Source organism: Hesperophylax consimilis, chromosome 13 (genome assembly GCF_061612785.1).
Source record: "Hesperophylax consimilis isolate HC1 chromosome 13, BYU_Hcon_1.0, whole genome shotgun sequence".
Classification (NCBI taxonomy): Eukaryota; Metazoa; Arthropoda; class Insecta; order Trichoptera; family Limnephilidae; genus Hesperophylax; species Hesperophylax consimilis.
The window spans coordinates 26,031,115-26,056,978 of NC_142848.1; the positions used below are offsets into that span (position 1 = coordinate 26,031,115).

Consider the following 25,864-nt stretch of genomic DNA (forward strand, 5'->3'; position numbering starts at 1 on the left):
CAGCGTAATGGTATGTTAGGTAAGGTTCAAACCTAAAACTTTTCTTTTCTTTCCATTGTTTTTGATTTCACTTTTAATAAAGTTTAACGTATTACGCTACGTGAGGCAAACCATAGTGCTGGCTGAATGACCAACACAGGCTATAGGCAAAGAAGAAGGTTCCCACGATAAAGCGACCTTCCAACAAGCGGTTAATTAATCCAAACACATTTCTTTTCCCATCTCCATTTGATCACTTTCAATTACGTCGGTGCGTTTTTGTTTGGTTCACCGCTTCACGTTGTTGAAACGCTCGGACATTAATTAGCACGCCACACTATAAACCACAATCTTGACATGGTTGGCGTTTTTACATCTAACCGCGCTTTATGATGATTGTAAACTTGATAAAAATCCAAACGATTCAGTCAATCTTCAGGGAAATTTCTAGCATGGCAGGTGAAAAGTTACAAACGATTTAGTCAATCTTCAGGGACATTTCTTGCATGGCAGGTGAAAAGTTACAAACGATTTAGTCAATCTTCAGGGACATTCCTAGCATGGCTGGAGAAAAGTTACAAACGATTTAGTCAATCTTCAGGGACATTCCTAGCATAGCTGGAGAAAAGTTACAAACGATTTAGTCAATCTTCAGGAACATTCTTAGCATGGCAGGTGAAAAGTTACAAACGATTTAGTCAATCTTCAGGGACATTCCTAGCATGACAGGAGAAAAGTTACAAACGATTTAGTAAATCTTCAGGGACATTCCTAGCATGGCAGGTGAAAAGTTAGGGCGAGTTGTTTCGGAAAAAATCACGTGTGAGAAAGTCATCACAACGTCAATCCACTTAATTTTCCATAAATTGGGTTGTTTCATCGTCCGTCAAGAGAAAATTCAACGAAATATTCATGAAAATGTGATCAGCCGAAATCGGCCGGTTAACGCGATCCGCCATTTTGAAAAAGATTGACGCATGCGCGAACGTCACAATTGCGGTCTGACATATCGTATGTGCCAATTACTGGTGATAACGACCCTCACTATTTTGGCAAATAACGCAAAGAAAACCCAACGATTAAAATTTATGAAGTTAAAGGTTTTGTGGGAAGAAGTTTAGATACCTTTTCTACATAAAATATTGTCGAAATTCGTTTTTATATCGTTGGTTTCCGTGATTTAAAATGACGAAAAAACTGGTAAAAATATGGAAAAACTACAAGTTTGTTTCTTTTGTCGACCAATATATCACAAATTATGACCAACATAGTAGCCAGGTGGCCTGGAGATACCCATCTTTTTAATAGTAGCAGCATCAAAGTAAGGTTGGAATGCGGTGAGTTTGGAGATGAAGTGATTGTTGGAGATGGTGGTTATGGAATAAAGCCATATTTACTAACACCCTTAAGGAATTCCGTTTCTCGAGAACAACATTTATATAAAGAAAGTCAGATCAGGACCAGAAATGTTGTTGAAAGAACTTTTGGAGTTGTTAAAAGATGGCTTCCAGTCCTTTCTTCATAAATTAAAATGCAGGTAGGTACAAGGGATCATTGTAACAAGATCAACCACCTGTATTCATAGACCCCTTGGACGAGGTTAACGATGTACTGGTGCAAGCACCAATCTTTAACAGGGGAGATGACCACGTTCGTCAAACCCTCATTAACTCATATTTTGCCAGATTGATGGACTAATAAATAGTAAAATACTACCCAGCACAAAAAGCCCTATCTTACCTCCTTCTGTACCATTAAGCCTGTCGTCCCACGTGTCGGTAAGGAATCCACATAAGCCGAGTGCTGTAAAACCCTGCATTGCAAGAGAGGTTCCACAGTAGACCGCCTTATAAACTGTTTTCTTACTTTACTTCTCTGTGCAGAACTCGGTTTATATTGATTCTTTACCAACCCATGGGGCAACACTTTCTGCAACATCTTCCGCCTGGAGACTCCAACACATGTGTACAATCTCTTGGTACATGAGCGAAGATAATAAAAGTCTTTTGAATTTCAAAACAATAATGTCTTTATTCAAAAATAGCTGTACCCCGCCACGTGTTGCTGTGGCTCAGTCTGTTTTACCTGTAACAGGTGTCATCTAAATAATGTAGGTATATAAAAACACACGCATATTTGAATGCAACATTGTGTCTAAATTTCAAAGCAATCAATGAAGAACTTTCAGAGATTTTCAACTTACGACCATTTACATATATTCAGAGATAGATAGTTAACATGTACAAAATAATTAATGTAATGATAAATCTTCTATTTATTTTATACTTTAATGTTTATAAACTTAGTAAATTACTTTGTTTATTAATAGAGAATACATACCTACTATTAGAAATGTTTTGAACAACTATCTCACATATACATATATTATGTAATATGCATTGGATCGTTATTGAATGTGAATAGCTTAAGTGTAACTGCATACTCCTACAAAATTTCATAAAATAAAGAGTACCAAGATGTAGTATATTCTTTTATTTGTATTTTACATAAGTGAGGAACAAAATATATCAAAATAATATAAAAAATTAAAATAAAAGAGAAAATAAGTAAGGCACCTACTTACACTGTAGAAATTGAAAAAAAATGAATAAATCGGAAGGTTGCGGGTTCAATTTCCATCAGCGGCATTTATTTTTTCTCAGAGTTTATTTATTTTTAAATATGTATGGGTGTTTCAGACTAATATTTATTGATTATAATAATTTGTTAATATAAATTCAGTAAAAAATAAGAAAATAAAGGTTTAAAATAATATTTATGGTATTTTCCAATTATGTTCTAAATCCTGTATTAACAATTAGTTAATGTTAATTAAGTATTAATCTTAAGTGTACCGTACCATACCGTCTACAGTACCATACTTATCTACCAGGTAACTATGGTACTGTATATTATCTCCATATATAGTTAGTAATAACATAGATCATTCTAGAAATGTATTACATAGTAAATCACATCAAGGTCGCTGTAGCGACTTGATTAGCGATTGTGATTATTTATTTTTTATTAATGCCCTGAAAAAAGTAAAATTATACCAGAATACTCTCTCGGAAGAAAGAATAATTTACAGCAAAAATACATACTTATACAATGGGAAAGAAACATTTAAGAACATAATATAATGGACTAGTTAATTGTGTGCGAATGCATTCATTCATCTTGTTCTAACAATAATTGACAATAATTGACAATAATTGAAAAACATTAGAAAGAACACAAAAGATTATACGGACCATAAAGTAAAGGTCACACAGCATTAAAAATATGCATAATATAAAAACCTGGACATGCCGTGCATAATATTGCATAAAATGCATTTTTTAAAATTTACAGTTTTAAAAGGAAAGAAAAGAAAAATGCGGTCTTACTGGAGTACCCCGTCGTAAGTACACAATGTACATTTGTTAGTATTATCATGTAATATAATGTAGGTAATTGTGAAGCCAGAAAATACTTCATAAGAATTGTGTACATAAAAAAGAGAAAAATTATTAAAATTAATATTAGTATATTAAAGAATTCACCCAGTAGATAGTGAACAGAGGGGAATAAACTGCTTTCATCTCAGTTTAGTTTTAGCATGACTCCGATATTACTCGTTCTTGTCTCAATAATCCAATTTTTTTTAAAACCGGAAATCGGTATGTATAATAGGGGGCGCTTCTGTCAAAAGGGTTGGATTTGGATGCTTCAACAACATGAGAATACATTAACTAATCAGATTATTATCTTAAATAAAGCAACGATAGTGAAATACAAATATTTTGTACTAAAATCTACTAATAGTTTGTTTGAAAACTTGTATTAAGTCAGTCAACAAATTCGTTTACATTTAAAGGAGATGAAATTGCTCTTAGGATTGAGGTTTCTGGGGCGCTGCTATCAAAACGGTTGGATTTGGATGCATTAACAACATAAGAATACATTAATTAATCAGATTAATTTCTTAAATAAAGCAACGATAATGTAAAATAATTGCTTTACACTACACTCTACTAACATCTTATATAAAATCATTCGACAAATTCGCTTACATTTAAAAGGAGAGGAAATAGGTTTTTAGATCGTTGGTTCTGGGGCGCTGCTGTCAAAGGGGTAGGAGTTGGAAGCTTAAAAAAATGTGAAAATGCATTAATTAACCAGATTATCTTAAATGAAGAACTAATATAAAACTAGGAAACATTGTAGTAGTAGTTAGTAAACTGCAGTCAACACCATAATAAACCTCAGCTATGGCGCTAACCAAACTCCCACCTTCTTCCACCACCAGCTAGCTCCTGCAGCACCAAAGTGCTGATGTCATCGTCAAACAAGCTAGGGAGTCCGTCAATCGAAGTAGCCACTATGCTCCGCATAAAATTTGTGTCCACCGCCAGTCCTCTCCTGAATTTCTCTGCTACCGTCCTTGAAGCATTATTAAAAGTCAATTAATAAACATATATACCTGCATGAATTAAACAAAGCATCAGGGCAACCAATTACTAAATATAACAGTTCATTTAACAGCATTATGGCGTTAAGATTAATACCAATTAAGAAATATATTCCAACCTGCCTTGCCCGAAGCTTCATATTTTCAAATCGAGCTCGGAGCTGTTTGACAGAATCCATCGCCATTGAAATCGGATATAAGAGTAAGCCATGTCGCCTCTCGTTGTTTGAAGATGACTGCGTCGGTCTTTTTATTGGTGAGAATATGGCTATACTTCCTCACCAACATTGCATTGTTTCCTGAAAACACATTTCATATTTATAAGTAACAAGATCTTACAAGGAATTGCTGATATAAAATTAAATATGCACTTGAAATATTATATTTAATAGGTCAAAATACACAAAACAGGTAATATTACAAGCGATAATTATATAGAGGTATCGCAAATGTTTTCATTATGATCGTTTATGTTGTTTAGAAGACGAAACTCTACATAATATTATCAAGCTTTACATTGGGATTTAGGAAAACGAAATGCTTACTCACGTACTTATACGGTTACAAACATGTGTATTATTTATTCATAAAGTTCATATTTATTATGGAAAAAGGTTATAATTTACAATACTTACAGTAAGTTTGGATCCATTTTAAGTTTTCAACAGTTGAGACAATAAACAATCACAAAATACAGGCAGTCCAACAACGGCGACGGCGGGAAGAAGTTTTGACAGATTGATAAAAATACGATGTGTTGCCAGCGTAAAAATAATTCCTGTCTCGCAAAAAAATTATTCTCTGCAATAATTGCCCGATTCGGCGGGGAACACTGGAACGGATTATTCAAATATAACGGAAGCTTTTTCGGAGTTGAAACAACCCAATTTGTATTTGAATAAAATCGACCTGAAGATTTTTTTACATTTGAATAGAACTCGGGAATCTGAATAATTGTTCAGCTTTTCCGAAACAACTCGCCCTTACAAACTATTTAGTCAATCTTCAGGGACATTTCTAGCATGGCAGGTGAAAAGTTACAACGAAAATCGTACTGCAACCTTTATTTGCATGTAATAGAAAATCAACCCGTTAAAAATATTTTTATAAATTATGTGTTTTAAAAAGGCTTTTTTTGGTTAACTGAAGATTGGACCTTCCTCACCAGGTACTGGATCTTAACTGGTGTGAACTTTAAAAATATCTATAAAAAACTATACGTATATACATATAAAAATAAAAATTATAGTTTATAGTTTAGATTTTTTTTTTGATTTGCTCCAAAACTGCGCCAAATCCCAATTGGGACAGACACTTATTTAGTATATCAAATTCTGTAATGTCATCTAATTTCGCGGGTATATGCGTGATTGCCATCAAAGTGATAAAGCACATTGTCATCGATAACGAGTCTATTTGTCGAGTTTCAGCACTATCCCATATCTGGAAGTGGGTTAATTTCTACTTCCAAGATTTGCATTCATTCTAGAAAACAAACTGATATACAAATAGTATTTAAAAACGTCAATTGTAGAGCTTTTTAAATGGAAATCGTTGGTTCCCTGAACCTGCGTTAGAGCACAGTTAAGAAAGATACTTGCATTGGATTTTACTGGTTTCTATTCGCCAGCTTTTCTTTCTGATATGCCAAGAGTTACAGTTTAAAAACAAAACATTTTATGTTTTATGTTATGCGAAATTTTAATTTCAAATCGGGATACGGTTTGACCTAGCCCCAAATTGTTATTTTGAACCAGAATGCAAAGATAAACAGGTAATTAAATAAATTAACACAAACACCTGCTGTATTTATTTCATAAATTAGATTGAATACGGTGCCAATGACTCATCAATTGGATTCTTAATTAAATTCATTGAAATAAAACAAGTAGTATAAAATAGTAAGTTGAATGATTTGCCACTTCTTCTACTCTGAATCCCAAATTACGTTGGTAATATTTATTTCAATACGTGTTTACATTAGTAGGTTTTTAGAGTGGTAGATAGTCCCAGCATCGCCCTGGTGACAGACCACCATTGAAATGGCTTCATGCTTATTGATCAGATATTAATAGCCAGGTACTTTTCAATATTCCTATTCACTATCTCCTTTCCTTCCCTACTACCGTCAGCGACACGACAGCCCAATTGGGGATACCATAGTATCACTGGCACTAAGCAGTTGGGGGACTACTTTTTAAGTCGATGAATGTTCACAATGGTGCTGGTATCTACCCTGATATATGGCACTGTGGCATGGAACTGGTAGAGTTAGGATGAAAGTAAACTGAATGATGTAGAAATGAGATCTCTGAGGCATAAGTGTGGTAGTACTATGTACGATCGTGTGAGAAATGTGGAGATTCGCATAGAATGCAGGACAGATGTAATGGTAAGGAAGAAGATTAGAAAGGACATTGTTTGGGCATGTATAACGAATGGACGAGGAATGGAGTGTAAGAAGCCCAAGAAAGACATGGCACGATCAAGTGAAACAAATAATATGATTGGGCGATGCCAATAACAGTGTGAATGTAAATAAAGCAAGTAGTGTGTGCCAAGACCGAATTGTTTGGCGGTCCTTCCTCTCTACCTACCGCTGCCGGGAAATGAGGTGATGGTTAGTCAGTTTTTTTTATTTATTTATTATCTACGGTAGAAATAAACCATAAACAAATAATATCATGTCACAGAATACAAGCGTAAGCAAACATCAGATGTTTTTTAAATCTCGATCAAATGTGGCATTTGATCGTGAAATGACGACATTAAGTATAAAATGAATACAAGCTCTAGAAGGATGTACAAGTAGGATATACAAAATATAATTTACAAGTGTAAGTAGATTTATGTTAAAATAATATTGAAAACGGTATGATATTATAGCCTTCTACAACTATCATGCTTGTAATTAAACAGATCCACCACATCTGCGTATCTATTACTGACTTCATGTAATCTAGGTGGTACAAGCGAGTGTTTGAAATGCTCAGTCCTGGAATTGATACATTTAAATTAAAATTTGGAACGAGAAGCTCTCGTAGATATATAACATTCAATGATAATGAAAATGATGTCTTAAAGCATAAGTTTATTGATTGGAAGTTGATTGCATGAGAGCGGAATCATCACGTAAACAGATAAAACCGTTATACAAGATCAAAGTGTTGCAGATGCCATTTTGTAATCATGACGAGAACTGGTTTACATTTGCTGTTAATCTGTTACAGTAATTTACAGCCATAATATTTGCATATAATATGGACCATCGGAAACACGGTCTCATCTCACTAATGACAAGTCTCTGCGAGTTGAACTCGATCGATCGTCATGAATTTTAAATGGAAGCATGTGACGGTAGAGATAAACAATATCGTATGATACTCGTATGTATAATTGGAAGCATGGGACGGTATGGGATGAACAATATCGTATGATATTTATAATTGTAAATGGAAGCATGGGATGGTATGAGATAAAAAAGTATCGTATGATATGATAATTGTAAATAGAAGCATGGAACGATATAAGATTTTAAAAGAAATCGTATGATATGTATAATTTTAAATGGAAACATGGGACGGTATGAGATGAACAATATCGTATGATCTGTAAAATTGTAAATGGAAGCATGGGACGGTTTGAGATAAACAATATCGTATGATATGAATAATTTTTTATCTCTCTTATTGTACGGAAAAGACTGAGGACAGGTTGTTTCAAAGAAATTCTTAGGTAAAATTGCCATCAATTGGTCATTCAGCACCAATTATTTTTTTTAGCAGTTGAATATTCCCCATTTAAAGGTAGATTCTAAGCGTTTGAACAAATTGTGTACAGCAGAAGAGGACAATTATCTTGTTAAGCTTGTCAGCATATTGCAATTTGATAAAAACTGGGCCTTGTAACTCTACCAGTTTTGATATTATTTAAGATTAAGAACAAGAGTAAAACTTCAAGCATATTCAAAATTAATTTTTAAAAAATACTTTAAAAAAGTAAAAGCATTTTTCTTTTAATCATTTCGTAGAATGGTTTAGAAATACGACGAATCGCAAGAAAACGTTGCTTTTTTATACTTATGTCAAAAATACTATTTTCCGTTGTAGGTCTGGTTTAATGAACTCTAGAACCAGGATATGCTTTAAATTTAAGGTGAGACAGTTTATTTGTAAACAAGTTCTGCTGTGTGACATCTGTTACGCCTTCTGGAGACATCGAACTGTCAAATACAGCAGAACTCGCGTATGAATAAAGAGATTCTGAAGACGTTTTTTATTTTATGTGAAAAAGTCCCAACTGCTACGAATCGTCTGGAGCTAGTGAGACTATGGCATCCCCTATTGGGTTGTGTTGTGAGGCTGGAGATAGTGGGGCAAGTAAATGTGGAGGAGGAAGATCGTTCACCAAACACGGCCAAAGCAATCAAATTTCAAGCGACGTTTCATTTCTTAATGGTGGTCTTACACCAGGACTATACTGAAAATATATTATATTTCTTTTTAAATTAGCAATTTGTGAAATAATACAGTTAATTGCAGGTTATTTGAAGCTGCGTCCTTCAGCTTGCTGGTCGCGAGCCTTACTCCTCGACCACGGAGGCTGTCTAGTTAGACGACATTCACAAATACGTTAATCTTTACACCTTTTATGCCGCCTTTACACACTTGAATAAAGTCAAACGCATAATTTATAATAATATCGTTAAATTTCCCGCTTCCAATGAAGAGAGGCGTGATGCCAATTCACTTAGAATGCCTAATACGTTCGGTCGTGAGTCGCTTTCGAGTTTCACTTTTGAATCAGGCTCAGCCGACTTGTGTCCGTATTATTATTATTGGTTTCCCATACGAATCCTTCGGCATCTTGGCCCGAGACATCCGGGTCAGTGGGCAACGTCGAGATTATGCTAACGGTGACACACTTGACTAACTGCTGACTAACTGATTGCCGAAGCTGACAACGCTTAGTACCTACTTTTTCTCCAATAACCTAGGTAACATGCCAAGAGACGCGTTGGGACTTACATACATTGATTATTTCAATACTTGGTTCATTTAAATGAAACAATTTTTCATAAATATCAACTAAAGGACACTTAGGACGGGTTGTTTCGGAGGATTTGAATAATTCATCAAATTTCAGCGTTTATTTTCAAGTTTTGTGAGAGATTTTTTCAAGTTCTGGTTTTATTTCAGTTTTGTCAAGCAATTAGCCTATAATGATATAATAACAGAACTTGAATTGGATTTTCACAGAACCCAAAAATGAACGTTGAAATTTGATGAATTGTTCAAATTCTCCGAAACAACCCGTCCTTAAGGCGAACGACAACGCGGACTTTTTCATACAAATTTTAAATTTGGATTTGAAGACAAAATACTTGACCAAACTGAAAAATAATAATTCTTTTTTTGAATAATGAATATTGTCTTCAATATTTTTTTTTTATCAAATAAGCTCCGCAACAAGCGGTTAAATAGAAGAATAAGATTTGATTTGAAAGGGAGATATCGACTGTCGTTTTGTAAAACCCTCATAAGTCACAAAATAAAAAATTTACAAAAGGCGATAAAAAAGAATATTTACGGGTTCGTGAAACTAGTTAAAAAGTGTTTATGAAGGTAGCTATTAAAAAAATGGATGTAAAATATTGCAATTCTATTTATAATTTTAAGAATATAAATATGTAATTAATACGCGTAAGCGTTGTGAAAAAAATTAATTAATTACGAATTATTTAAAATAAAGCAAATTTCTCATCTCAAATGTCTTCAGTAGCATTAAAAGAAACGCTATGAATTTTTCATTACTATAACATGTTAAATGCACCATATTTTTTTGTATAAATTTAGAAGCGTACTTTTGCGATTTTTTTTAATCGATTGAAATTCTTGTAATTACTTTTTCAACTGAGCTAATATAGAGATTTACTTAAAAAAAAACATATTTTTTTAAGAGCTTAAAAGTCTTCAAGGGAAGCATGAAATTCGGAATGCGGGTCTTAATTCTTCCCACTTCTAATTTATTTATTTAATTTAATTTTACATGTACTTTTTCAGGATTACTTTTCTACGACAATTTCTTTTCTATATCATTGTGTCATTATTAGACGATACTAGAAAATTAATGAAAAGCATTTTAAATTCAACAAAATTCACGTTGAAAATGTCGACTTCAAAGTTAGTTCATTTAGATGCCCTTTAGGGGCATGACCATTTTTCCCAAGGGCATTACTAACTTAAAATTAGTTCTGAACCTCGAAACAAAGATAAAATAAGCTGCACGCGCAATCTTAAAAATTCGAATAAAATTGGTGGTGACATAAAGGGCATTTTTTTCTAATTCTCTGGATCGCTGATGAGATCATTCAAGAGGTATAAATAATCAGTAAGGCTACTTCCTGTCTCTTGGCAAGGCATATTAGTTTTCATGATGCGAAAGAGTTTTTTTCAAACCATCAAATCGACCAAATTTTGCTCCGCAATCGATCGGTTGAGTTGGGAACCTATTTTTTAATTAATTTAACCATGGAGGTCCTGAGGAAAATATTTTTTCACAGGACCTATGCCATCTTTGGGGACCTTGTATGGAGAGTCTTTTTTGGGAGAGGAACTAGCAAACATGGGTCTTGAAGATACGCATGTTCTTGAAGGAGGGAGGAAACAGATCTGTTGGCAAATCGTTCCACAGTCTAGCTGTTCTCAACTCAACTCAAGAATGATTGGTTGAAACTACCCTTTCTCATGATGCAAATTCAACCGTTGAGTTTGGTCCATTTTCCGACTATAAACCGGTGCTGAATGGATCAATGACATTAGTTTCTCGGAGCATCTTAGAACTAGGACAGCATTCCCACTTGACGTCTGTGCTGTAAAGATTTAAACCCGTGTTTGTTATGATAAAACCCTTTGGTTAAGTCGTCATGAAAGAATTCATGACTGATGTCAGCTTTACAAATAAGAATTGGAAGGGATACTTAGAGAGTTTGGACATGTGGAGCAGGTAAACTGTTAGAGCTGTTGAGCGCTATGCGAATATATGAAAGTGAATTTTATTTCACACTATCAGCAAGTTCAATAATATAGAGTAGTCACTTCAGCAAACAGAAATGGACCGAAAGAAATATTAAAATAACCACAAAAACAGTGGTTTTACGTGGAAGTCATTTTTCTATAGTTGTTAAGCCGATTAACTCGTACATTGCGTTTATACTGACTGTTAAGATATGCTACTTTAGCTCTTCTGAACAATCAAGTATAGGTACATCCGCCACCTCTATGAATGTGTTACCTATGTTATATGTCACGCAATCTAGATACAAGCGAGCATGTGATTGACTCAGTTCTGATATTGTTATAAAAAACTCGGATAGTGCAAAATATGGAATTTGATTGTCAAATTAAACAATGTGCGAAATTATTTAAAAAAAAAATTCGTTGGATTAGGTAGAAGGGATAGATCTCATAACAGTTCTGTGTTAGCACACTTTTGTTCATCCACATTCATACAAACATTTTGTTTTATTTCACTGTTATTAATAATATACAGGGTTTTCTAATAAGAAGTGTTATTTTGAATAGCCCGCTATTTTGATAGATGTTGAAGCTGTCATTTTTTGACATTTGTCAAGTAGAAATTACGCCATTAATAAAAATGGAACGATACACGCTTCAACAACGCATTGAAATTATGAAAATTCACTTGAGTGAATCAAATGAAAATCATCTTGAGTGATGAGGCCCATTTTCACCTCGGTGGCTTCGTCAACAAGCAAAATTGTCGCATCTGGGGCTCGGAAAACCCAAGAGTTATTGTTGAAAAGCCTCTCTATCCTCAACGTGTGACTGTTTGGTGCGGTTTATGGTCGGGCGGAGTCATTAGACCTTACTTTTTCGAAAATGAGGCTGGATGAACAGTAACGGTGAATTGATTGCGCTTTCGAGAGATGATTAATGATTTTTTATGGCCGGAATTGGATGGTATTGATCTGGACAACGTTTACTTTCAACAAAATGGCGCTACGTGCAACACAAGCAACAAAACCATTGATCTTTTACGATTGAATAACAAAATTACACCTCTTATTGGAAAACCCTGTAGTACAATAATTATAACATTTGACGACTTCTGTGGTTGAGAGGTTACGATTATCAACAAATAATTTTGGGTTTAAGAGGTTTCAAATTCCGGCGTGCGAAATAAGTTTTTATTTTATTAATTTGTTCATTAAAAATAATATAAAGTGGCTTTATTAATAGATACTTTCAGTATCGCTCTGATGAAAGACTACCATTCAGAATCGAAAAGTTGGTTGAAATGACTTTAGCCGTGTTTTGTGACCAGATCTGAATATCCAGGCACTTTCCTATCTTAATATTTCCCATTATCTTTTGTCTCCACTATTTTTTAGCCTCAAACATACCGCAATAGGGGATGCAATAGTCTCACTGGCTCCTGACGGTTGGGAGCAGTTGGGACTTGTGCGGTACCTACTACCATTTAAAAAGAATACATTTGTAACATGTCTAACCCTTTGTTATGTTTTACAATAAAATGTAATATTAAAAAAAAGAATCTTTGTAACCCGCTTTAACTGGGGAATTTCCAAGAAGAAATTGTGTCGCAGTAAAATTCGCCACTAGCATACATACACATATGAATCTCTAGCTATGTCCGACCTGATGATGGCGCACTGCAAGGTTGTCTGAAACTTTGCTGCAAGTAGGAGAAAGCGCAATACGGATCAACACCCCATTAAATTTGTTAGCCTAAAATTTTATTTTAAAAAAATGACATCATTATCCGCTTGTGTTTAAATTTTGATTTCAAGCACTCGGACTTCCACCCGATTTTTCGTTAATTTGTCCATCTATCAGCCACAAAAGATTAAAAAAATTATAACCCTCACACTAGGATCAAGATTAATTAATTTATTTTAATGATACATGATTTAGAGAGTACATGTGTTATAGCGGGTGAATTTTACAGTTTGCGGACATATAATCTATACATTACTATAATGTAAAAAATAAAAATAAGAAAAATGATGTATAGCTAGTTTGGATTGCAAGAATAGGATAGAGAAGTTAGAGAATTATAAGAAGATGAAATATATGAGAAATTATTAGTAAATAGATCATACTAATTAATTATGCACATAGTATACCGCTAAATTAGGGAATAAGGATTTATTATGTTTTATTTATTTTATTTTATTTTGTTCCATGACTAAACTCATAAGTAACATTTAAATACAGTGAAAAAACATAACGCAAAGTCATTGAAAGGGATAAAAACCTAACCCAACCTAACACAACCCAATGTTATTATTCGATATCCGTTTATTTTTATATCTGGCAAAAACGTCTAAAATGTATAAAATATGTCAACGCAAGAGTACTAACAGAACTCAAGAATTCATGAGAACTGATTTTTTCTTCAAAAAATTTTAACGAAATTTGAATGAAATATAAAATTATAGATTGGTCGTAAATAATTTAAAATAACAAAATTGAATGCTTACCCATAAAAGAACACGCATTTTAGTTTTTTTGTTCCTTCAATTTATCCAAGGGTAAAAAAATAAACTGTCGATTAAGTCAGTCACTGAATTTCTCAATTGTTAAACACGAAATTCATCTCTGCAAGCACTCTTAAACTTTTTTGTCCGAATGTCATTAACTTTAACGTCCTTAAAACGCCCAGTAGAACACCTTTCTACTGCGCCGATGAGATAAAAAAACGAGATGATTACTACAAAAAAACTCCACGGTTCAATTCTATTCTGTCACGATCTAAACTTTTTATTCGACAATAAAAAACACATCAGTGTGTTATTTATTTGTGTGCGGAAGGTATCACCCCGTATCACCGTTCCATATTCGAATATGATTTTTTTAAATCTCGGTTCGTTCGAAGTTTGAATTCCAACGGTTCAATTCGGTCCGTCCCGCTCGCTAGTTAAGAACTGACTGAAGAATTCAGATGCATAGAAACTTGAGGCAAGTTTCTTCTCCCGCCCATAATCTTCATCAATTCTCGACCACACTAGAAATCAAAATGAAAATAAGACCACTTCATAAAAAACTTCTATCATTTCTACCATATGATACCGATAAAGTTAACCTTTTTTGTTCGTGTTCGTTTGCTTGAAGTGGTTTTACGTTTTACAGGAATACCATCTCTCCGAAAGTTGTGGTGAGCCTTCTGTGTTAAAGTTGTTTTTTAAACTGAGCGGCTTTTTTGTTAAAATACTTTTTAATACAATTTGTACAATGAGTATTTTTTATAGAGATATTATAGAGAGGTAGATCGCTCTTTGCCGACGCTTGAAAAGTGGTCGTGATGAATACCATTATATCTTTTTAAGTATTGATTATCAAAGGTTTAAATCGTTATCCGTTTAAATTTGTCTTGAACCTACTTTTGATTATGATAATTTTTGGATTAAAGAAAGTTATTTTCTATCGAACTGCGAGTAGCTAGGTTCATTATACTTTCTTTAGGAGCAACTTGATGTCAATTAAAGAATCTACATACAAAAGTTAAAAGCAATAATAGGTATGTAATTTTTTACCATTTGATTTTTTTAACGGGACTGGTTTCACCTTTCAATGGGATATTAATGTTTTATTGTTTTATCATTACTATTAAGTTAAAACAAGAATATTGTTAAAAATTTACAGTAATTTTTATTAAAAAAATATATAGTTATAATTTTTTACGTAGATACCGCATGAAAAAACTTCTCCCAATAGTCAGTGAGACTTGGCAACTCCAATTAGGGTATGTTGTGAAGGTGAAAGTAGAAGGGAGGCGAAGAATATAGACAAGAGGAAGTACCTGTTTATTCAGATCTGGTCACCAACCACAGCAATTTCAAGTAATGTTTTGGTCTTTCACCAGGATGATACTGAAAGTATCTATCACTCTGGAACCTGACGCCAATATGAGTACCCACATAGTTCCTATACAGGGTGTTACGTACGTGGCTTAATTTATCCAGTAATTCCTTAAGAGGTTATTTGGAGTGAAAAATGTAAATGAAATTTTGGTACAGTGACTTCTTTTCAACTAAAAACATTAAAAATCAGGGCAATCAGGCATTAGACAGTTAGAGTGAGGGGTTGGTCGGTAACTTTGTCGAATGACCAGTGACAAAATGTCAAAGTCAGGGTGAGGGGTTAGGCGGTTACTCTGCTGAGTGACCAGTGACAACATGTCAAAGTCAGGGTGAGGGGTTAGGCGGTTACTCTGCTGAGTGACCAATGACGACATGTCAAAGTCAGGGTGAGGGGTTAGGCGGTTACTCTGCTGAGTGACCAATGACGACATGTCAAAGTCAGGGTGAGGGATTAGGCGGTTACTCTGCTGAGTGACCAATGACGACATGTCAAAGTCAGGGTGAGGGGTTAGGCGGTTACTCTGCTGAGTGACCAGTGACAACATGTCAAAGTCAGGGTGAGGGGTTAGGCGGTTACTCTGCTGAGTGACCAATGACGACATGTCAAAGTCAGGGTGAGGGGTTAGGCGGTTACTCTGCTGAGTGACCAGTGACAACATGTCAAAGTCAGGGTGAGGGGTTAGGCGGTTACTCTGCTGAGTGACCAATGACGACATGTCAAAGTCAGGGTGAGGGGTTAGGCGGTTACTCTGCTGAGTGACCAGTGACAACATGTCAAAGTCAGGGTGAGGGGTTAGGCGGTTACTCTGCTGAGTGACCAATGACGACATGTCAAAGTCAGGGTGAGGGGTTAGGCGGTTACTCTGCTGAGTGACCAATGACGACATGTCAAAGTCAGGGTGAGGGGTTAGGCGGTTACTCTGCTGAGTGACCAATGACGACATGTCAAAGTCAGGGTGAGGGGTTAGGCGGTTACTCTGCTGAGTGACCAGTGACAACATGTCAAAGTCAGGGTGAGGGGTTAGGCGGTTACTCTGCTGAGTGACCAGTGACAACATGTCAAAGTCAGGGTGAGGGGTTAGGCGGTTACTCTGCTGAGTGACCAGTGACGACATGTCACCAGAGAAAAAAATGATATTTAAATTATAAATAATTTCAGGAATAACTGGTAACTTATTAAAGTACTTTTAGTAATAATCTTTAGATATGTCTAGTAATTGGCATCAAAATTGCATTGTAGAAATTTGTTGAGTATTCGGTAAGTAAACTATTTAAAGCAAAGTTCACTATGTACGAACTCTTAATATGCATTGTTGCTGTAAATAAATTCACATTTAGATGATCTTAATAATAAAATTAATATAATTTATATTGCATCAGAGCAAGCCAAGCTTTGTGTGTAACGCTTTATTTGCAAGTAAATTGAATGGAAAGTGATGCATTGGATTGGAGTGTCAATCAACTTTGAATTATGAATGAATAAATTGGTATGCAAACTTTCAGTTCTCAACTTATAATATATTAAATGCATTCAAATTGACGCAAAATTGAATGGACGAAGAAGATTGACGTCTCAGAAAAAAATGACACGATCAAGTGGATCAAACTCAATCAAAATCAATCTTATACTTCAACCGGGTCTTCTCAATAGTCGCAATGACTTTTGAGTATATATGAATGTTGATGGTGGGTGAAGCAAGAGTTGTGTCCAGGTGTCAGTTGTGTAACGTTACATCATGTGTGCCCACCCCCGAGCGAACATGGCGTTACGGTCATTTAGTTATATGTTTGTCCAGCAAACCCAGATTGGCGTTGTTCGTTTTTTATGTAGCAAAATTTTAATAGAAACTAGAGACCGATATTCGATACAAAATAATTACCAGAGACCTGAAAATTTGATTTTTATGCAAAAAATCTCCATTTTCGTGAAAATAGCACGAATTTTCGGGTTTTTCAGATTTTCTGATATTTTAAAAAGAAATTGAAATTTAACATTCTAAATATTAAATTGCCTGTGGTTTTAACTAAAAAGCTGCAAAATACTAAAAAAATAACTTAAAATCATTTTGAAGAATTTCACAAAACAAACAATAAAATTACCTACCCGAATTTCACCCAAAAAAGCGAAGTTCGTAAAAAGAATGCAAATTTTTCAGGTCCCTGATAATTACGAATGAAAGTGAATGGTTGAAAAAATCGGTGGCGCCAGAGGAAGACAAATAAATCAAATACTTGAGAAGAATAAAAATACCAGAAGAGTACGTGGATGAAGCACTTGACAGAGTGGTGTTTTATGGCGTTCTATTATATCATATCCTTCCTCTACGGAGAAACGGTGCGATGCTTAGTTAGTTGTTAATTATAACCTTTTGATTATTAGAATGTCTTAACTTGTAATTCTATAACAAATCGCGAGATTTTCCTGTTCCAAAAACGAATTATATGAATTGAGTAACGGAGAATTTATTTTGGCTCAGAATATTCTTATGAGGTGTACATACATAAATACATAACGTAGATGCACGTTACAAATAAATATATTATAATGTATTTATAAAATAATAAAAAAAAACTCGACAACAAACTCTGAGGATCGGAGGTGAGTCTATTAAAACCGATAGAGGAAGTATCACAAAATTCACACCTGGAAGAAATAGTTCATGTCTCACTCGAGATTACAATGCCATGGTCCGAACTGCGAAAAACCAATTAATAAATTGATGAAAACGCTATTTTATTGAATTTCCCATTAAATTACCAGTTTTTATTTATTTTTAATTTTTAACATTAAAATGTACCCATATAAGTATACCTATTCACAACTGATCATAGAAAACAACAGCTCTCATTTTCAGCATTGCATCAGCATTTCACAAATTCAGATTATTAACGTCGATTCAAAGCAAAGCAAAGACTTTGGGCACAGGTAGGCACAAGGTACATATTTTCTAGCCATTTATGAATAACCACTTCCCAACCTTTGTCTATTGGTTATCTTTTCCCTTATTCACGTCCACACCCCCCATAAAATACCCAAATTAAGGATAAAATAATTATTTTGGCTTCGGGTGGTTAGAAAAAAATATATACTTAAAATATGAAAAAGTTGTTGAATTTTTTTCCACCAGACTTTATAATTGGGTAAGGCTACTTTTTATGTGAATACTTTATAAAAGTCGCAACTACTCCCAACCGTCTGGGGACAGTAGGATTATAGCATCCCCAATTGTGATATGTTGTGAGGCTGAAGTGGGGAGGGGAAGGTGGTTTATTTAGATCCGATCACCAAACACGGCTAAAGCCATTTTGGTGGTCTCACACCAGGACAATATTGATTTCCAGGGCAATAATGCCTTCCACTCTGGAATGTGCCGCAAATATATCTACTTCATATTATTCTGAAATAATAAAAGTTAATACAATGAAAAGAATTTAAAATTTCACTTAAATTACTACTTTATGGTAAAAAAGTGAAAAACACGATTATTTTTAACGGTGCGTGCTTACACCCCTGTCATAGTAAGGCTGAACTTCAACAGGTGAGATTGTATGTATAAATCTACCTGAAATCTTTTGACTGTGTCTGTAGTCTATCTTCACCTGTTCAAAAATCCTCAAGAGTAACAATCTAATAAAAACAGAATTAACTGCTCCACGATTTGTAGTAACTTAACCCCATAGTGGCCAAAATATGGCCATATTTACAAAAACACAACAAAATAGTTCATTACTTTCATTAGTCCCCCTTAATGTATCCTGCAAAGTTAACCATGTAAATCACTACACGATTGTTCAATGTCTTATAATCTGGTTTATATATTTTTTTAAGAACAATAGTCTTTATTGCTACTTTAATTATAGATTCAAATCTTTATCATTGAAACTTGAAAGCAGTTTTGGCATTGTCTCTGAATTGGCGCTTACTGCCTCTGGCTACACACATCTATAAATGCCAGTACAATTGCTTCGGTTAGCAATAAAAAAACAGTGAATTTTATGGTTCGTTTAGTAAAAATTCTTAAATGGAGATCTTGAAAATTTTTTACTGTGTTTTTATAGACCGATTGATAATTAAAGAAACGTTTATAATAAAAAATAATGTACGTAAGTTCTATGTCTGGTGCATTTCTTTCACGTTTTACAGACTTTTACACACACGGAGAGAACGTACTGATATAAAATACTGTTAATTTATTTTACTATTAAAAACGGGACTGCTGGTCTATCACGAATGAATTGACAAATTTTATAGCAAACTATCAGTAAAGCACGTTATGAGAAAGTCGGAAAACATGTTTTTCAAAAATATAATATTTTCACATCTCGTCTATTACATTTATTGAGACAAGGTCACCTGCGTGAGTGAACACATGTTTAGATATATTCTGAATTACTGATATGTTATTAGGAAATGGGCATACAATCCCATTTGAAACAGTATTTTTAAAAATGCAGTACTCATTTTTTCCTGTCCTGCGTTAGGTCCTTTTTTTTATATTATCTTCACACAGGAGGCCCTGAAGAAAATAATTTCCCTCAGGGCCTATGTAATCTTTGGGGATGCTGTTTAGAGGGTCTTTTTATGGAGAGGAAGGAGTGAACATGGGTCTTGAAGAGTCCCATGTTGTAGGAGGGAGGAAACACAGAGGCCGGCAGTTCGTTCCACAGCCGAGCTGTTGAACTTAAGAACGAATCGTAGAAGCGACCCGTTCTCATGTGACAAATGTCAACCGTGTACAAATGTTGGGCGCGCGTTTGGCGTGTACCCCGACTACGCACCGGTGCCGAAGGGATCAATGACGCTAGTTCCTCAGAGCATCTTCCATTTTAATACCGATAGAACAAGGACAGCATACCTACCTGACGCCTGTGCTCTAAAGATTGCAGTCCGTTTGTTAAGATTGGGGAATCTATCAAACGGACCGCCCGTTTCTGCACAGAGTCAAGGGTTTTTTCAGGTATTTAGGGGCTCCGGACCAGAGATGGCTGCCAAATTCGACAGTAGGGCGCACTTGCGATTTGTACAGGGTCAGCAGTTGTGTACTATTAAAGTATCTGCGGGCCCTGTACAGTACGCCCAGCTTCTGAGAGGCCAACTTTACTCTGGCTTCGATGGAGCCCCCGTACCTGAGCTGGTCACTTATAGTTACACAAGCATATCAATGGAAGGCCCGTTCGGAAGATTGCTTGCTCCTGTTTTAACTCGACAATTTGGCATTTCATTTGTCTGTAAATTTCTTTGTAGATACGTTCCGTTTCTGATTTATCATTCAAGCACACCTCATTTTGACTGAGCTTTACAATATTATGGTACCTACCTGCCCAAATAAAGTGAAGATTTATTAAACAAATTGTATTAGAATATAATATATCATATTTCTTTTTTACAAATTTAAAAAAGTAATTTATTATACTATATGGCTTATGATTTACTAGGCAGGTATTTAAGTACATACTTACAAAGCTTAAAATTTCAGAAGAAATTTTGGTTTCGACTTTTTGAATAAGAGAAAATTAGAAACATACTTATTGGACGCGAGGACTACTACTTCTACTAGTTTCCATTTTATTTGTCTCATGTTGATTTTAAGAATATTTTGATAGTATTTCGGGACGTTGTTTTCCACACTCTTGTTTGAGTATTTCTTTTTTATTTACCTCAATTATTAGGGTTATCAAAGTCAGGCAGTTTGCCTCTATGAAGAGATTATTGCGAAGCCTTTATACGAAACACAATAAAACATTTCTCTAGACAGGTACACGACTTTATAAAGTGCTTTATTATCCGCTGTTACAAGATAAAATGAATCGTTTGATATCATCTTAGATAAACGCTTTGCATAACCGAACCTTTCTTCTTCTCCAGCAGCCGTTCTTCACGCTCTGGGAACCGGTTTAGAAACTAAACCATCCTGTTATTTATCGCTCGGTTTAGTGATCGACTCCGGGCGAGGCATTTATTTATTGACCTTTCCAAAATTGCTTTTTTATTACCGTATTCCTTTGTAAATAATGGAAGAGATAACGATTTGTTATAAACAAGTCGGTACAGATGGCATTCAGGAACTGTACCTATTTCAGTTTCGGATGTTCGATATTGTCAACGAATCTTTCAACTTAAGAGGAAGCTTCAAACCAAAAATGTGTATATTCTTGGTATACCTTATATCGTAGATAATAGGCACTAAAATCGTTTTACAAACGGAGTCTAGAAACGTTCGATTTCAAGCAAAAAACTTATTTTTATTTATTTTGTAAATAATTTTATAAGAAAGCAAAAAAGTTAATCAAGTGAAACTGTCACAGATAATCTTTGCTATAATACTGTATTTTTTTAAGTTGTTTCCTTTATGTGTTCATAAATTTCTATTAAAAAAATAATTTTTAGTAGTTTGCATTTATATTTTTTATTGAGTAATTTTTTATTTGATTTGTATTCTACTCAAACGAAGCGATAGGAAATTAATTTTTTTATTGTTTTTGTGTTTAATTCGTAGAACTCCATTTAATTTTTTTATAAATTTAATTTAGATTAAATTTGATAATATTATTATTAAGTTCTGCAAGTGTTTTAGTTTTTTATTATTGTGACAGCTGTTTCGGCTTACAAGGCCATTTTCAAACTGTGGTTAGTCCACATTGAGACGACGTTTTTATACTATTTACATTTTACATTTGAAATAGTATAAAAACGTCGTCTCAATGTGGACTAACCACAGTTTGAAAATGGCCTTGTAAGCCGAAACAGCTGTCACAATAATAAAAAACTAAAACACTTGCAGAACTTAATAATAATATTATCAAATTTAATCTAAATTAAATTTATAAAAAAAAAAAAAAAAAAAAAAAAAAAACCATAGGAAATTCTTCAATTTATCTAAAGCATATTTTTTGTATTCATAATGTACACCAATTTGTTATAAAGATTAATCAAAATAGTGATTTGGCATTAAGCTTCGTCTTAAATTGGGCTGATCGATACTTTATAGAAATTTGTTGAAATCCACAACTTGACGAATTCAAAAGAACTACAATAACACAGAAAAAATATAATAAAAATCCAGAGTGGTAAATACTCTCAGAATCTACATAATTGTGAACAAATATAGATAGGATAAACGACTATGGGACTAACCCAATACAATGGCTCTGTTATAAGCATTCAAAAAGAAGAAAATGATTACTGACGATGGTTGAACAGAGATATTAATTATTTAATTTGACTTATCTAATAGCCCTCTCGCCATTTGAGTACCATTTCAAGAAACACTGTGAATTTATTCATACCAACATGTTAAACAACAGAACTCAATGTGCCTTTTATAATTTTTGGAGCAAACTTTGCAATATTTCTATCGAGGGAATTTCATATAGCAAATATTTTTTCAACTTGACATCTGAAAAGAGAATATCTTTAAAAATAACATATTATTTCAGCCCCCGCATTCCCAATTTCTACCGATTTATAAGTTTATCTTTAACTCTCTAAGCTTTTTAGTTCTAAAAAAATATATGTTGTTTTAAAGGCCTCAGCACGGGCAAGCCACCCAGTGAGGCCAACATTACTGGAAAACTTTGAAATGTAAAAAATATTATACCAAATAAAAAAAAAACATAATTATAATATATACATTTTTTATGTCGAAACTTTAATAATTTTAAATTCCCTGGATAGAAAAAAAAATCGCAAAGTAAGCTCCGAAAATTATGAAAAACACGTTTTATCCAATATGTTAAAGGCATGAAAAATTCAAAGTGTATCTTTAAAGCATGTGTCCAGAGATTTTTGCTCTATTTCAAAGAAGTCGTGTTTTATTTAATATTTTCACCCTTTTAACTAAATTGTAATCGTTTATAAATACTATCGCGGTCCCTCTAACATTCGTATTTATATATCTCCTTTTCAAACCATCTTTGAACGTTTACTCCAAGATCTTCAGTGGAAATTCAGATACGGGGTCTTAACAAAATTTATTCCAATGCAGTAGGAGGCAAGTAGATATTTGGTTTACTTAAATATAGAGCAATTTGCTTAATTTATTTATAATGGCTTCACAGCCCTCCTTGTAAAGCCAAACATCAACTGCCTACTTAATGATTGTGAAATGCTTTGCGTGAGTGGTTTAATATTAAAAATGATGGTAGTTTATCGAACGGGCTATCTTTTTGGGAGCTGCACGTTTTGGGAATAAAGAGTATACTGACATCTTAATTAACACAATCAAGTAATTTATACTCAGACGAAATGTGTTCGTAACATAATCGTGATATAAAAACAGTTTAAATAATCTATTATGTAGTTTATGTTTCTCTCGTATATATAAAAATATTGAAACACCTATTTAAACATCAAATGCCAGACAAATCTCCGCAATAAATGTCCCGGCAGTCATCCTCTGTTTCTTCTTCCTATGCTACAAAACATGACAATCTTAGTAGAACGGTTACGTAAAAGGAGACATTTATTTTAGGAATTTACAGAACACTAGTTCGATATATTTGCACATCTTTCCAGAATGGAAGAGTCTCTCAGAAACGTCTCAGTTACCTGTCTGTAATTATTACTTCTAATAAGTCAGGTTCTTCCTAATCTTTTTTTTCCAGCTGCTGTCTTTGTTTCTATTTATTCGTCTTTACATCATCGTTATCGTTATCTTCCCATGGTTCGGATGGTTCGGATTTTTGTGCATATTAACATGATAAATTACTTCATAATAACAAATTGCGTTGAACCTGAAAATTGGTAATCTCCAGAGAAACTTACCTGATTTACTGAGTGGTTCTAATTTAAGAAGGTTCGATGCTTTCGAAACGAAACCACAAAACATAAGTTTTCATAAAACCTTACCACAAATAATCCATCTCCTGTGTAATTTCAACTACATTAAGTGGCCACATTATACGAGTACATAATCTTCTCACAAAGCAATTGAAAAATTATACCCTTTGATGCCTACTTCCAAGAGTTAAAATAGGTCTTACAAGAAGAAAATATTTTTATTGAAGTATATATTGAAGAGCTTGAAGAACAGAAAACGAGAAAGAGATGATGTATGAATGTGGATGAAGCAAGGATTATATGCCAAGATCCGTGGCGGTAAAATTTTTCCACCAATTGAAGCGGCTTGATAGTTATTAGTTAAGTTAATTAAGTTATTTTTCAATAAATTTCGCTTCTCTCTTCTTCGTTTTGGATTTTTTTATCATGGAATATAATGAGATATTTGTTGTTTACGCTTATTATGTAGCTCTAAAAAAAAGCAAAAAATGTACATTGGATAATAAATCTTTTCAAAAACAAAATATATATAAATTATTTCACATTTAATGCCCAAGAAATACAAAAACAAAGATTGATGAAAAAGAGAAATTGTATTATCTTTTACTTAATATATCATCTACTAAGAAACCTCGAAACTTTCCATGTTCCTTTCCAAAGAACTAACTTAAAACCTTTTCCAAACCTCTTGTGCAAGTGTGTTGACTAAACATGATGTCCGGAAACTCGTAGAACGTTATTCGACAACTGGTGAACCTACGTTATATTTGGAGACGATTTTGTATAACTTTTTTTGAAGATTTTGTTTTTGAGTTAATCCAGTCCGAAGATGGAACTTTTTTGGTCTAATTTGAAATTAACTGACGTTTGGGTGTTTTTTTAATGCGTTGAAGTGTAGATCCGGCTCCAAAAGTTTTTTAAACACTTAGTTCCTAAAAAAAAATGAAATGCTCAGATCGAAAATTTTTTTTTCGATCTGATATCTGATGAGTATACTGACATCTTAATTAACACAATCAAGTAATTTATACTCAGACGAAATGTGTTCGTAACATAATCGTGATATAAAAACAGTTTAAATAATCTATTATGTAGTTTATGTTTCTCTCGTATATATAAAAATATTGAAACACCTATTTAAACATCAAATGCCAGACAAATCTCCGCAATAAATGTCCCGGCAGTCATCCTCTGTTTCTTCTTCCTATGCTACAAAACATGACAATCTTAGTAGAACGGTTACAGTAGACATTTATTTTAGGAATTTACAGAACACTAGTTCGATATATTTGCACATCTTTCCAGAATGGAAGAGTCTCTCAGAAACGTCTCAGTTACCTGTCTGTAATTATTACTTCTAATAAGTCAGGTTCTTCCTAATCTTTTTTTCCAGCTGCTGTCTTTGTTTCTATTTATTCGTCTTTACATCATCGTTATCGTTATCTTCCCATGGTTCGGATGGTTCGGATTTTTGTGCATGTTAACATGATAAATTACTTCATAATAACAAATTACGTTGAACCTGAAAATTGGTAATCTCCAGAGAAACTTACCTGATTTACTGGGTGGTTCTAATTTAAGAAGGTTCGATGCTTTCGAAACGAAACCACAAAACATAAGTTTTCATAAAACCTTACCACAAATAATCCATCTCCTGTGTAATTTCAACTACATTAAGTGGCCACATTATACGAGTACATAATCTTCTCACAAAGCAATTGAAAAATTATACCCTTTGATGCCTACT

At 33.9% G+C, this 25,864-nt stretch overlaps 1 protein-coding gene across 1 annotated transcript in view; it reads right to left on the bottom strand.

Annotated features, from left to right (window-relative positions):
• The window catches only part of LOC149418672 (uncharacterized), a 64,041-nt gene extending 49,653 nt beyond the window's left edge, over positions 1-14,388 (bottom strand). The window contains exon 1 of the mRNA XM_089638615.1: positions 13,959-14,388. Within this exon, the coding sequence (XP_089494741.1) occupies positions 13,959-13,976 (18 nt within the window). The 5' untranslated portion in view covers positions 13,977-14,388. The remainder of the gene's footprint in view (positions 1-13,958) is intronic.
• Positions 14,389-25,864: the final 11,476 nt, after the last annotated feature.